General features: G+C 36.7%; 1 protein-coding gene across 3 annotated transcripts in view; it reads right to left on the bottom strand.

Annotated features, from left to right (window-relative positions):
* Nucleotides 1-9736: 9736 nt before the first annotated feature.
* The window catches only part of Scai (suppressor of cancer cell invasion), a 103822-nt gene continuing 100462 nt past the window's right edge, over nucleotides 9737-13096 (bottom strand). For all 3 annotated transcript variants that reach the window (XM_036186288.1, XM_036186289.1, XM_036186290.1), the window contains one exon: nucleotides 9737-10556. In XM_036186288.1, coding sequence (XP_036042181.1) covers nucleotides 10410-10556 — 147 coding nt within the window. In that variant the 3' untranslated portion in view covers nucleotides 9737-10409. The remainder of the gene's footprint in view (nucleotides 10557-13096) is intronic.

Below are 13096 nucleotides of genomic sequence, written 5' to 3'. Positions count from 1 at the left end.
CTACAGGAAACTACTCGGAAAAACTACAAGGCGTACCTTGCACATTGTGATCCAGGTTTTAACTTTAGCACCTGACGTCCGAGTTCTTGTCTAGTGCACATTTCATACAACTGAAAGAAGTTTCTAGAACCTCATTATTCTTGTTCTGCCCCGGACTTCTATATTCTTCAATTCCAAGGCAAGCATTCTACATTAAAGGAACTTCAGTCCTGCCCAAGGAAATACCAGCCCATGGGTTTGTTGATTCCATCCATTGTTTCTAGTTTTCTCCATGTCCTAGTTGTAGCAAACAGCAAAATCAGTACTCTCAAATCTACAAAGTAGCATTATGAGCGTGCCTGAGGTATATATAACCCCAAACAAGGAAACAGGTCAATAATACTAAAGAAATACACAAAACTTTAAGCAAATAATGTTTATTTTTTATATTGATGATACACTTAATATATACGTGATTCAAGATACAAAATTCATTAACAAGAGTTCACACTTGATGAATGTATACACATTCTAGAGAATATTTATCAATGCAAAAATCACTGACCACAAAAACCAAATGTTCTGTAATCTTGTTATTTAACAAACATCAAAACAACATTTTATTTTCCAACCTCTAGTACTTAAGTGCCCTCAGTGACTGCCACTGTGTAACAGGAAAGTACATTGCAATGCCTACAGAATCTGCTCTGCAGAATCACAGTGTTTGAAATTTATATAGCGAAGAAGTGAAAGGCTTGCATCCTTTATGACAAATCACGAGTCAAGTGATCAACTCAAGAAAATGTTCAAGAACTTGTCAATATCTAAGGTTTATAAAATGTTAATTTAACAGACAAAAGCAGAAAATGACTGCTGGAAAGGAACAAGACAAAACTCCTTTAAGAGAAAGTATGGTTTAAGCAATGTAGAAACACCAAAACACAAGACTTTTTTACAACGCAAATGTTCAAGTCAAATGATACTGACAATATAATTTTCCCCTTAAGTCATTATAGTAATAGTCTCTTCAAAATTTATCACTAACACATAAACTTTGTGAATCCGAACAGTTTACAGAGCTAGCTGACTGACAGGTTTATTCTAAAATATTAACTCACAATACCCAAATTTTAATACAAGTGAACAAGACTGCCTCTAGGATGACAGTGATCTGTGATCAACGACATAAACAACTGGTTAGCTCTGTTACTTGCATGACAGAGAGCACTTGGATACGGACTGTTACAAGAAAGCTGTTGTGCTTCAATCTCTTGAGAGCTAATAAATATACTCTATAATCCCTACAGTGTTACAACTCTATAACATTTCAGTTACAGACAAGCATAATTTTTTAATAAAGTGTTTCATATTACTAGAAAGTCAAGTATAGTTTCTGCTATGATTTCAACAAGTGCATTTCTGACTAACAATGTAGACAATGGATTTACCATTATTTTTACGGTAAAGAAATCAAACAATTTTAAAAAACTTCTTACTTGATTAAATTAACATTTAGTGATACGTTGAACAAAGCTAACTAACAGTCTTAAAATGGAAACTGCTCAGAAAACAACAAAGTTCTGTGAAATTATACAAATCTTTATAGCAAAGTAAAGTAGGTAATTTCTGACTACTTCATGTGATTCAGTGACAAATGCAACCACTACTTGTACTGGTGCTCGAAAACCAGGGCAACTTATCTGGGGAAGAAGTGCCTCCCTTGCAGTCTCTATTAAGAATGTGTTGGACACTTACCTGCATGTCTTAGTACATAAGACCTTTCTGCTTCAATTTTAACAACCCCCTAACATACAGGGCTTGAGCTGAAGAGCAAGGCTTATTAAAAAAAAAAAAAAAAAAAAAAAAAAAAGTCTGGAAAACTAGTGATTATGGTCCATGTGGTGAACAAAAAGCCACAAAAATCAAGTTTTGAATTACTTTACTGAATCACACAATGTAATTTAATGATGATATAATAAAGAATTATTTTAAAAAACCCATTTTTTCAGGAACTAGTAACAAAATTTATTACCCTATGACACTTTAGTCCCCCCCTCCCCCCTTGAAGTTTTTAAAATACATCATTGTATCCTTTTAACTTAGGGATGCAGAAGAGGATGGGAGTTAAATTTTGAAACATACAATGGCATGTCTCTGTGGTTTGGAAATGTTTACTGAGGAAAGGGGTAACATCATTTGAAATTTTATAATGGTTATTTATTTATTTATTTATTTTTGGTGGGGGGGAAGGTTTCAAGACAGGGTTTCTCTGTGTAGCCCTGGTTGTCCTGGAACTCACAGAGATCCACCTGTCTCTGCTTCCTGAATGTTGGGATTAAAGGTGTGCACCACCACTGCCCAGCTATTTTTGCTTGTTTCATGTTTAAGAAAATTCATGGTTCAAACTGTAATGTTTATAAATCTCACTTTTGAACCAGGGACCAGTGGACATTCATGACAGTTTTAAAAGGAAAAAAAAGGGGGGGGGGAGGACTGGAGAGATGGCTCAGCGGTTAAGAGCACTGACTGCTCTTCCAGAGGACCTGGGTTCAATTCCCAGCACCCACATGGCAATTAACAACTGTCTGTAACTCCAAGATCTGACACCCTCACATAGACATATGTGCAGGTAATGCACCAATGTAAAGTAAAAATAAATTATTAAAAGGAAAAAAAAGCAAAACAGTGATAATACACAAAAACAAAAATTTAAATACCTTGCACTGCAGACCTGTAACAACTTGCCATAATTCCTTTAATTTTAAAGTGATGTAACTCAACTCATTAATTTTCATTTCATCAGCCTCTGAGAAAATTAAAGTCTGAAATCTGAAATTAGTGATATTCCTATAAACAATACATCTAAAAAGGTGATTGTCTTAGGATACAGACTAGAATTGTCCACTTAAAGGAAAAATATTTGCAACTTGTAGACTGTTCTGTGACTAAATTCAGACTGAGTCTGTAAGCAAGTCTGTACAATGCAATGTAATGTACTTTAAATTGTTTTTAAAAGTCTGAATCTACTATCAGAATATGTAAAACAAAACAAGACAAAAACCCCCAAACCATTGCTTTGAGTAGTCTGCTAATGTAAAAAAAAAAAAAAAAAAAGATAAAACCACAAAAAGAAATAAGGATATTTTAAAATTATGAATGGTGTTACAGTTCTGAATAATTAACAGTGTTGTGTAAAAATGGAGTTCTATACTGATTTTCACTTTAGAAAACATAGTTACAGAATTCCAAAGAAAATACTTCTATGGTACCAAATTAGTTACACTTCATACACTTATGCTCGCCTAATCACATGTTCTTCTTTATCATTCCTTCCAGGTAAGCAGGCGATTATCCCATCCACACATTAATTATTCTCCATTAAATATGAAAATTAACTCTTGTGCTCAGAGCTCAAGGAAAATGGGACTATGTATAGATTTATGTTTGGAAAGCCTAGTCTGAGGACGATGGCAAATCACCTTTTTATCTTCATTAAGTTAAGTGGTCCCAGTATTCAGGAAAGACTCGGAGTTGACTATGTGTATGTCATCAGCATATAAGCATTCAAGAGAATGTAGGGGAAAGACTTGGTTTTCTAAGCAATTCATGTTTTATCCAACTGCAAAGTTACCAGCTTTGTAACTGTTTGGGGCAGAAGTTACAGGCACAACATCAACCTTACCTACTATGTTTTTTTAAAAAAAATAATAAATGAATATTTAGGTGTATGAGTGTTCAGCCTGCATAATATGTCTATGCATCACACACATGCAGTGCTCACAGAGACCCGAAGAGGATGTCAGATGCCCTAGTAATGAAGGTTGTGAGGAGCCATGTGGGTACTAGGAATGAAACCCAGGTCCTCTGTAAGAGGCCTCTTGGCCGGGCATGGTGGTACATAACTTTAATCCTAGCACTCAGGAGGCAGAGGTAGGAGGATCTCTGTGAGTTCGAGGCCAGCTTAATCTATATAGTAAGCTCTAGGACAGCCAGTACTACATAGACAGGGTCTGTCTTAAAAAAGCAAAAAAATAAACTGCTGAGTCTTAACTGCTGAGCCATCTCATGAGTCCCTAGTACCATCGTTTTAAACAACCTGAAAAAAGCTTTGGTTGCTTAACCAACACTAGAGCCTGTGAATATTTTTTGAAGTGTTTCTCAGAAACAACACCTTAATGCATCATAGTGTATTTTGAAAAAAGATAACTAAGAGTATAATTGAAAGGTGTTTTTTTTTCCTTTGAGCTGAGGATCGAACCCAGGGCCTTGTGCTTGCCAGGCAAACACTCTACCACTGAGCTAAATCCCCAACCCATTCATAACACAAAGGTGTTATGAATAACTGGGTGCTTTATTAACAATGGAGAGATAAATGTAATAATTTTAAAAGTGGTAGAATTGACCTGAACTGGTTTTTCTCTTTAAAACAATTTAATGTTAATAAAGGAGGTTTGATTTTTTGAAGAATGAATTAGGAAGTTGTCTTGTAGTTATATTTTACAATGCAGAAATAACTTTACTCTTTTCAGTGAATGTATAGAAGTGTTTAAACATCCTTTATATTCATTCATGCAAATAAATGTGTAAACTAAAGATATACTCTGTAATATCCCAAACATCACAAACTGGCACTGTACATATTTTCTATAATTTTACTGCCCCAACACTATCATCCCAAGCCTTTCTGATATGATTTTTGAGCCAGGGTTTCCTGTAGCCCACGCTGAGGGTTTCTTAGCCTCTCAGGCACTGCATATTAAGAAATCTACTTCGAGGGTGAATGTATGGTTAAACTGTAGAACAAGCTGAGCAGTGATGCACAATGCCTGTAATCCCAGCACTCAGGAGGCAGGGGCAGAGTCGGATCTCTGAGTTCAAGGCCAGCTGGTCTACAGAGTGAGTTCTAGGACAGCCATGGCTACACAGAGAAACCCTTTCACAAACCAAACCAAAAGACTCATCTTTGATATGCAATGCCAGAAAGAAAAGTCTACTTAAACAGACACTGCTATAGACACACACATCAACAACCCAGCTCCTCTCTGTCCAGCCCACCAAGGTTCGGCCCTTTCTTCTGCCTCACAGTGACACATACAGTATGAGCATATTAATGGAAAAAAATCCAAAATTAAAATTTAATATCAGATATTGAAATGATAAACATGGGTATTTCTTCTACTTAAAAGCCGTTTCCTATTTTCAAACGTAAGCAAAGTAATTTTTTCAATAGCCCCCAAAGTCCTAATATAAACAATTTTCTACTCAGTAGTAGCTCTCAAATATGTGCTAAGAAAAATAAGGGACTAAGAAAGATTACGACCCTCCTGGTGTCTCAGTTTCACAAACTTAGGTTTCTAGGTTTCTAGCAAACTTATCAATGTAAATTGAAGTTTGTACATAACTTTAAAGCTGAGAATATACAGCCATTTCTTAATATCTTCATATCCTAATTTCAACTCCAAAGGAGCCCATTTTATCCCAACACAGCCCCTTAAAATTGAGGCTTGTGGATGAGATCCAGCCATAACCTAATTATAGTAGCATGAACAATGCCACTCTGATGTCCTCACAGAACTAAAATAAATTCAGCCCACAATGGGTATGGGTATATAATATACACACACTGTATAACTGCATACCAAGATATTCAGATATGTACACATATATACAAAAAATTTATAGAGATTGCATTTAGCATCACAAAAATATACACATGCCATTAAAAATAAGAATTTCAAATAAATAAGTTCTAAAAAGAGCCCTCAACCTAAATACTCTTTAATTCTCCAAATAAACATGAGAACAGAAATCACTCTCATATCACCAGGAGACTCAAGGCATTCAGATTCAGATTCATATTGTCTTATACTCACACAAGGTGGACAGATGATTCTGGCATGGCCAAGTTTGCAGATCCTGGCACCTTAATATGTATCTATTCCAGAACATTCTCTGGTTATTGGGGTGACTATAAGTCTCCAGGGATAATTGAGACTTTTCACCTACATTGAAACCACACCTCAGACACAGACAGAGAATAATGCTAGAGAAGGGTCTGTAACTGATTCAGGAGTCTTATTTGGACTTCTCCCTTGACATTAATGAAATTCAGTACCATTACCCATTTAAGAGAATTCTATTGCGTGATAGAGAAGAAAAACAAAACCAAACTCCAAACCCAAACCCGAGTCAGGAAAACCTCAAGTACAATTCCCAAACTGTGGAACATTTAAACTTTGTTTAAAAATATAAAGGGCACAATAAATTCTGTGCTTTGAAAGGTTTCGAGAGCACCACTTCCTAGGAAGGAAACACATACAAAGAATATATCATGACTAAAATCAAAGGAAAAAACATGATTTTGTAATTGTTAAAAATATGCTAGAGTTAATGATTCACTGGCATGAATATTCATTGTACTGGGAATTAAACATAGGGCCTTGCAGATGCTAGGCAAGCACTCTATGACTGAACTTCATCCTGACTAGTTTGAGTATTTGATACAGTGAGGATAAAATCTTAATTCTTATGTTAAATATAGCTCTCAAGTTTTCCCTCTTGTTCATTACAGAAAGAAGCCTGAGAGACTGGAGAGAGGGGGCTGAGATGAGTTTAGCAGCTTCTGACATCTCAGCTTCTTCTTCCATAAAACAGGGAAGGTGGCTGCTTTATATCAGAACTATATGAATACAGAAAGAAAATCTCATTGTGTTTCACTTTGCTTTGTGTATAACTGGTCTCTTGCAGTTTGATGCTTTCTAGTTGGTTTACAGCTGTTTTTTGTTTGCTTGACTGCTGTTTTTTGAGACAAGGTTTCTCTGTGTTGCCCTGGCTGTCCTGGAACTTGCCCTGTAGATCAGGCTGGCCTCAAACTCAAAGATCCGCCTGCCTCTGCCTCCTGAGTGCTGGGATTAAAGGCGTGTGCTTCTTAAGAGACTAGAAAATTTACCAGGATCTATAGAGATTTGTGCAATTTGAGTACAAAAATGTTGCTTCCTCAGCTTTGTTGTCTTTAGTTCCAATATTTAAGGTATTTTTTTTTTTTTTAAAGAAAACCTATGATTAAATAGGCTTAAAATAAGCAAATCTGTTTTTGTGACAGGGTCTGATATAGCCAAGGTTGATCAAGAGCTCACTCTGTATACCTAGGGTGGCCTTGAACTCCTGAAGCTCTCCACCTTTAAGCACTGGGAACCGAAACCAGGGCTGTGTGCATGCTAGGCAAGGTTCTACTACTAAGCCGCAATCTTCATCTTCAAGGCAAGGATTTTTAGATTTCCTTTCTTGCATTCCAAGTGTCATTAAGAAAATGTGGTACACAGCAGCTGTACAACTATATAATACATGTTTTTTGTTTATTTGTTTAAAGGCATAGATTTAAAAAAAGCTTCAAATTTCCTATGTAGTTTTGCTCTCAAAGGATTCAAGATCTTTTAGCAATTATTTCTGAGATGGGCTTTTGCTATACAGTCTAGATTAGCCCTGGCTTTGCAATCCTCCTGCCTTCACCTCCTATGTACTAGGACTATAGGCACACATCACCATACCCATCTCAAAATTGCTTCTATTTTTTTCTTTTTGATTTTTTTTTTCCCCTAGTGATGGAGACCAAACACTGGATTTCTGAATATTAGCTTAAGATCTACCATTGAGCTACAGCTTCAGTTTTGGTCCACTCTAGATCTTTAAACGGGTTGGGGATTTAGCTCAGTGGTAGAGTGTTTGCCTAGCAAGCGCAAGGCCCTAGGTTCGATCCTCAGCTCAAAAAAAAAAAAAAGTAGATCTTTAACCACCAGTTAGGAAATGCATTACTATTAGTTTAAGGGCCTGTGTTATAATCTAGATTTACTTCATGATCTCTAAGACACATATATTTCTGATCACGGAAGGTCTAATATTCCCAGGACAGTCTCTCTAAGCAAGTCTCAAAACAACTAAGTAGGATGTAGGATTTAAAAAAAAAAAAAAAACAATCTTATTAAACATGATATGAAAAGGATGTTATAGTGCTAAAAACATACAAATCAACTTTTCTGGAAGCAACAGGGAGGAAATCAACATTTTTGGAATCAAGGCTCCAAACTGTAGAATCACAGACAGGAATAGGATCTTGGGTGAGTTGCTCTGACTCTGTTTTATACAGAGGAGTGCTAAGAAGCAGACACATGAAGCTACTTGTCAAGGGCATCATGCTAATTACTAGAGAAGACAGGATTAGAACTCAGATTTCTTGGATTTGAAAGCAGTGGTTCTTATGCTTAGCAAAAAAGGATTAAGCACAGGACAGAGCCACTTTAAATGTCAGGGACAGTAAATTGTATGCTGTAGAAACAGCACACAAGAAAGGGGACTGGACAAGAGGCCAGACAGCTAATCATCATCTACTGCTATAGTCCAGGAGAAGAGTTGGGAAAGGAAAACCATGATATGTTATGGTTTTGCAAACAAAGGCAAATAGGCTATTTCTTGTTTGTTTTATTTTTTATTATTATTTTTTTTGAGACAGGCTTTCTCTGTATTGTAGCCCTGGCTGTCCTGGAACTTGCTCTGTAGACCAGGCTGGCCTTAAACTCACAGAGATCTCCCTGCCTCTGCTTTCCCAGTGCTGGGATTAATGGTGTGTGCCACCACCACCTGGTGGGAAGTAGATTTTTTTCCCAGAGTAACTTTTTTCTAAGCTTTAAAAAATACTGAATGAAAGAACAAGCAAGCAATTTTAAAAACAAATAAAACATCCTAAGTCCCTGATCCAACCATAACCCAGACTTCATGAAGATAGTGTAACTTATCCTTAAGTGTTACTCTAGGTGAGAATAGATAACCAGTTTAAAACAACACATCAAAATTTCCTTAGAAGGGCCAGGGGTGGTGGCACATGCCTTTAATCCCAGCACTCGGGAGGCAGAGGCAGGTGGATCTCTGTGAGTTCGAGGCCAGCCTGGGCTACAGAGTGAGTTCCAGGAAGGGTGCTACACAGAAAAACCCTGTCTCAGGGAGAAAAAAATTCCTTAGGGGCATAGGAAAGAGGTACAGGAAATAAATACCCCATTTCTCTAGGAACCACCAGAGTTAGACAATGAGACTATACAGAAAACAGGCAGAAGGCCTGTGAGTCATACATTTCTGACCTAAAATGCCATGCAGTCCAAAGGAGCCATGATGGGAGGAACCTTCACAGCTAGTACCTTTGAGATTATGAAGGAGATGGAGGAGAAGAACACACAAAAACCTTTATATTACTGAGCCCTACTTAAAATAAAAATAAAAACTTGTGCATGAATATAAAATAACAAAACATAGGGAGTTTTAATATCTTACTACCAAATTGTCAAATGTAAAACCAACTCACAATTTACTTTCCAGTAATCCAGTTATCCTCAACTCACATTGACAGTATCTCTGACACTGATGCCTTGGAAACTTGAATATGAAAAAGAATTAGAAACTGTGCAGTGAGTATACCAATGAATCCATCAAGATACACTTTAAAGCCTGATATTGTCAATGAATAGTCTACATAGAAATCCTACTGGAGACAGTGCAGGATTATGAAACCAACGACTTGATTTCTGCCTGAAATATTTAAAAGGATTTTCCTTTATATTTCCAGCATTCAAGACCACAAAGAAAATAAAATATGGGGTTGGGGATTTAGCTCAGAGGTAGAGCACTTGCCTAGCAAGCACAAGGCCCTGGGTTCGGTCCTCAGCTCCGGAAAGAAAAAAGAGAGAGAGAGAGAGAGAGAGAGAGAGAGAGAGAGAGAGAGAGAGAGAGAGAAAATAAAATATACAAACAAATCTCATGATAATATATTCACATTCTAAGTAAGCTCTGTAACCTCAAAGTTCCAAGTGAATATTTAATTTCCAGATGTAAATCAACCCTAAACAGATTCTAAAAGTTTGAAAACATTTAATGAAATTTAGTGATCTCAAGAAATCCATTTGTACATTATTTTCCTACCTATTATCGTGCAGGGAAAGAAACTCCACAGAAGGGCTCTGCTCTTGATTTTCAGTAGCCCATGTGGCCAGTTTCACCTCTGGATTTCCTAAATCCAGACATTTAAAGGTCCAAGTATAACTTCTGAATTATTCTCATTATGTAAAAATAAACAATTTATTCTTCTTAGGGAGGCAATAATACCTATCTGAATGTAGGATTAGATATTGGAAGTAAGTATCTAATTTCAAAACCAAAAAATAAAAATTTCAAGATTGAGACTTTAAAAGACTTGAAAGACTGTATTTTAAAAGTTATTCTAAAAGTTTGAACTTTTTTTCAGTTTGCTTTTAAAATGGTGGTTCCTAAATTCACACACACACAAAACAAACAAAACAAAAACAAAAACTGAATAATGATCTCTGTCATTACATAAAAACTGCACCGTCTAAAGCCCGTGGAAGGCGAAAGCTGTTAAACAGGAGGCTCTAATAGTCGTCCATAGACTTCTCAAAGAAGGTGTTCCGAACATCCAGAATGGAGGCCAACTCTAAAATATGCTTCTGAAGGTGAGGATTCTCCACAGTTTCATCCCTTGGCAGTTGTGGATAGGATTCTGGGTAATTTCGAGTTTCCTGTTAAATAAGGAAAGTTATGTGTCACAATCTTATGGGAGGAAACTACTCAGTTTGACAGGAGTAGCTCACTGTTTATTTTCCTCTCTTGTCAGTTATTATTACTACTATATGTGTTTTTTGTTGGTTTGGAACTTTTATTTGTTAACTTTAGACAGGATCTTGTTATACTTCTAACACATGGCAATGTTCCTGAGTCAGCTTCCTCAGTTACTAACAAGTGACAATTTTAAACTCTCAATATAGCTTCCTATGGGTCAGCCTAATACATCTGCACACTGCATTACTTCACAAATATTTGTTAACCTCTATGACTGTTAGGTGTAATACTCTATACCATAAAAAAAAAAAAAAGACAAAATCTAAAATAAAAACTCCTAGAAGAAAACAGAAAACCTTTGTAAACTTAGAATGGATAAGATTTCTTAGGGACTTGAAGAAAAAAGAAAACCTGATTAATTGGATCTCCTGAACAAGTCAAACTTTTGTTACTATTAAAAAACAAACAAACAACCACAAACACAAGTAACAAACTAGCCAGCCAGCCAGCAGATGGAAAGGTATTTACCACTATTACTGATGAGTAAAATACATATTGGATCTAACCCACTTGGTCAGAATGTAGGCCTGATGGCACCCAGTGCAGCCAGGTACACAAGCAACTATCATACCATGGGAGTGATAATGACCTGCTTTGAGAAAAGGTCTGGCAGTTTCTAGAAATGGAATATATAACAACTTTCTGCTGATAAAAAACAAAAAGTAGGAAGGGGCAAGTGGTCTGAAGTAGAAGACACATTCTACAAAGATGAACTTACACTGAATGACAAATAATCAAGAAAGAAAAGCAAAATAGTGACAATAGGAGACACTGGGTCATGTCAGTGAAAGAGGACAAAGAGGTAGGAACAGAGACAGCGATGTCCAAATTTCCTAATGATTATCTTGGAAGAGATCGAAAATGAAAAGGTCTTGTTAGCTAAGTTGCTAACCAAGCTGCTGTCTAGTGGTGAAGCAGTATAAAATATGACACTCTGATTAAAACAAAGCCTTTTCTGCATGTGGGGAAATTACAAAAAGAAAAAAAAAATCTGCAAAGACTAACAGAAGCTCTTCTATTTGTACTGAAGAGTTTATTTTACTAACTAATGACTTACAACTACCCAGGTGAGCATCAACAGTAGAACAATGAACTACTACTCAGAAGTAAAAAGAACTAAGTGGAGTTAGTTGGAGGGACAGCTCAGTGGTTATGAGCACTTGTTGCTCCTCCAGAGGACCTGGATTTAGTTCCCAATACCCACACGGTGGCTCAAAGCCATCCAAAACTCCTGTTCCAGGAGATCTAATGATATCTTCTTGCTTCCATGGGCACCAGGCATGCATGTGGTGCACATATACACATGTAAGCAAAACACACATACATAAACAAAACAAAACAAAACAAACACTAAAAAACAAAAACCAACTAAAATTGGAAAAAAAAAAAAGCTAATGATAAAAGAAACAAAATGTGTCAATCTTAGTAATGGCTTTACACAAGATTCAATCCAATGTGATTCAAGTTCATAAGGCAGTGTAAAAACTATCATATGATTAATGATCTATGATGTAGTGGCTTGTAGACTCACCAAAAAGGTTAGGGAGGAAATATTCTGGAATGATGTATGACTTAGTAGAGGTTTGCATTCACAATAACACAAAGTATTAACCATGTAGTAACACATGCAATAACTAGTGGTATATTTCAACTTTGTGCACTTTACTGTAAGCATGAATAGTGGGGCATACCTATAATCCTGGCAGTCAGGACACTGAGGTAGGAAGACAGAAAGTTCAAGGCCAGCCTGGACTACACAATGAGACTGTATCAAACTATACAAAATCAAACCGGAAAGAAAATCAAATCTGTGGCAGAATATTTTGAAACTTAAGTTACAAAAGCTTTTTAAAAATATAAATATATATAAAAACCCAGCCAGGTGGTGGTGGCAGCACATGCCTTCAATCTCAGAACTCAGGAGGCAAAGGCAGGCAGATCTCTGTGAGTCCGAGGCCAGCTTGGTCTACAAAGTCCAGGATAGGCAGAGCTGTAACACAGAGAAACCCTGTCTTGAAAAGCAAAACAAAACAAAACAAACAGCACACATATATAAATAAAACCCTTAATGTTGCACGCTGAAGTAAAAAATGCAACAGACAACATTAAAAACAAAAAAAACCCCATGAGTATCAACTTGTTTAGGACTCAGTTCAGTGCATCACCCAGCTCTCATCAGACAAACTTCTTTTGGTAGATGACATAACATGAAGACCTACAATGGACAATGTGCAGAGAATGGAGCTGTGGAACACTCAATCCTAAACAGGATATCTTCATCAAACCCTAACCCCAGAGCTCAGCAATCTACGCAAAAGAAGAGATGAAAAGATTCTAAGAGCCAGTGGTGATGGGTGACTCCAAGGAAACAGTGTCCTCTAAACACAACAGGGGTGATGCACATCTGAACTCACAGAAACTGACAGCATGCAGAAGACCA

The sequence above is a fragment of the Onychomys torridus genome, chromosome 4 (genome assembly GCF_903995425.1).
Source record: "Onychomys torridus chromosome 4, mOncTor1.1, whole genome shotgun sequence".
NCBI lineage: Eukaryota > Metazoa > Chordata > Mammalia > Rodentia > Cricetidae > Onychomys > Onychomys torridus.
This window is presented reverse-complemented; position numbering and strand designations above follow the sequence as displayed.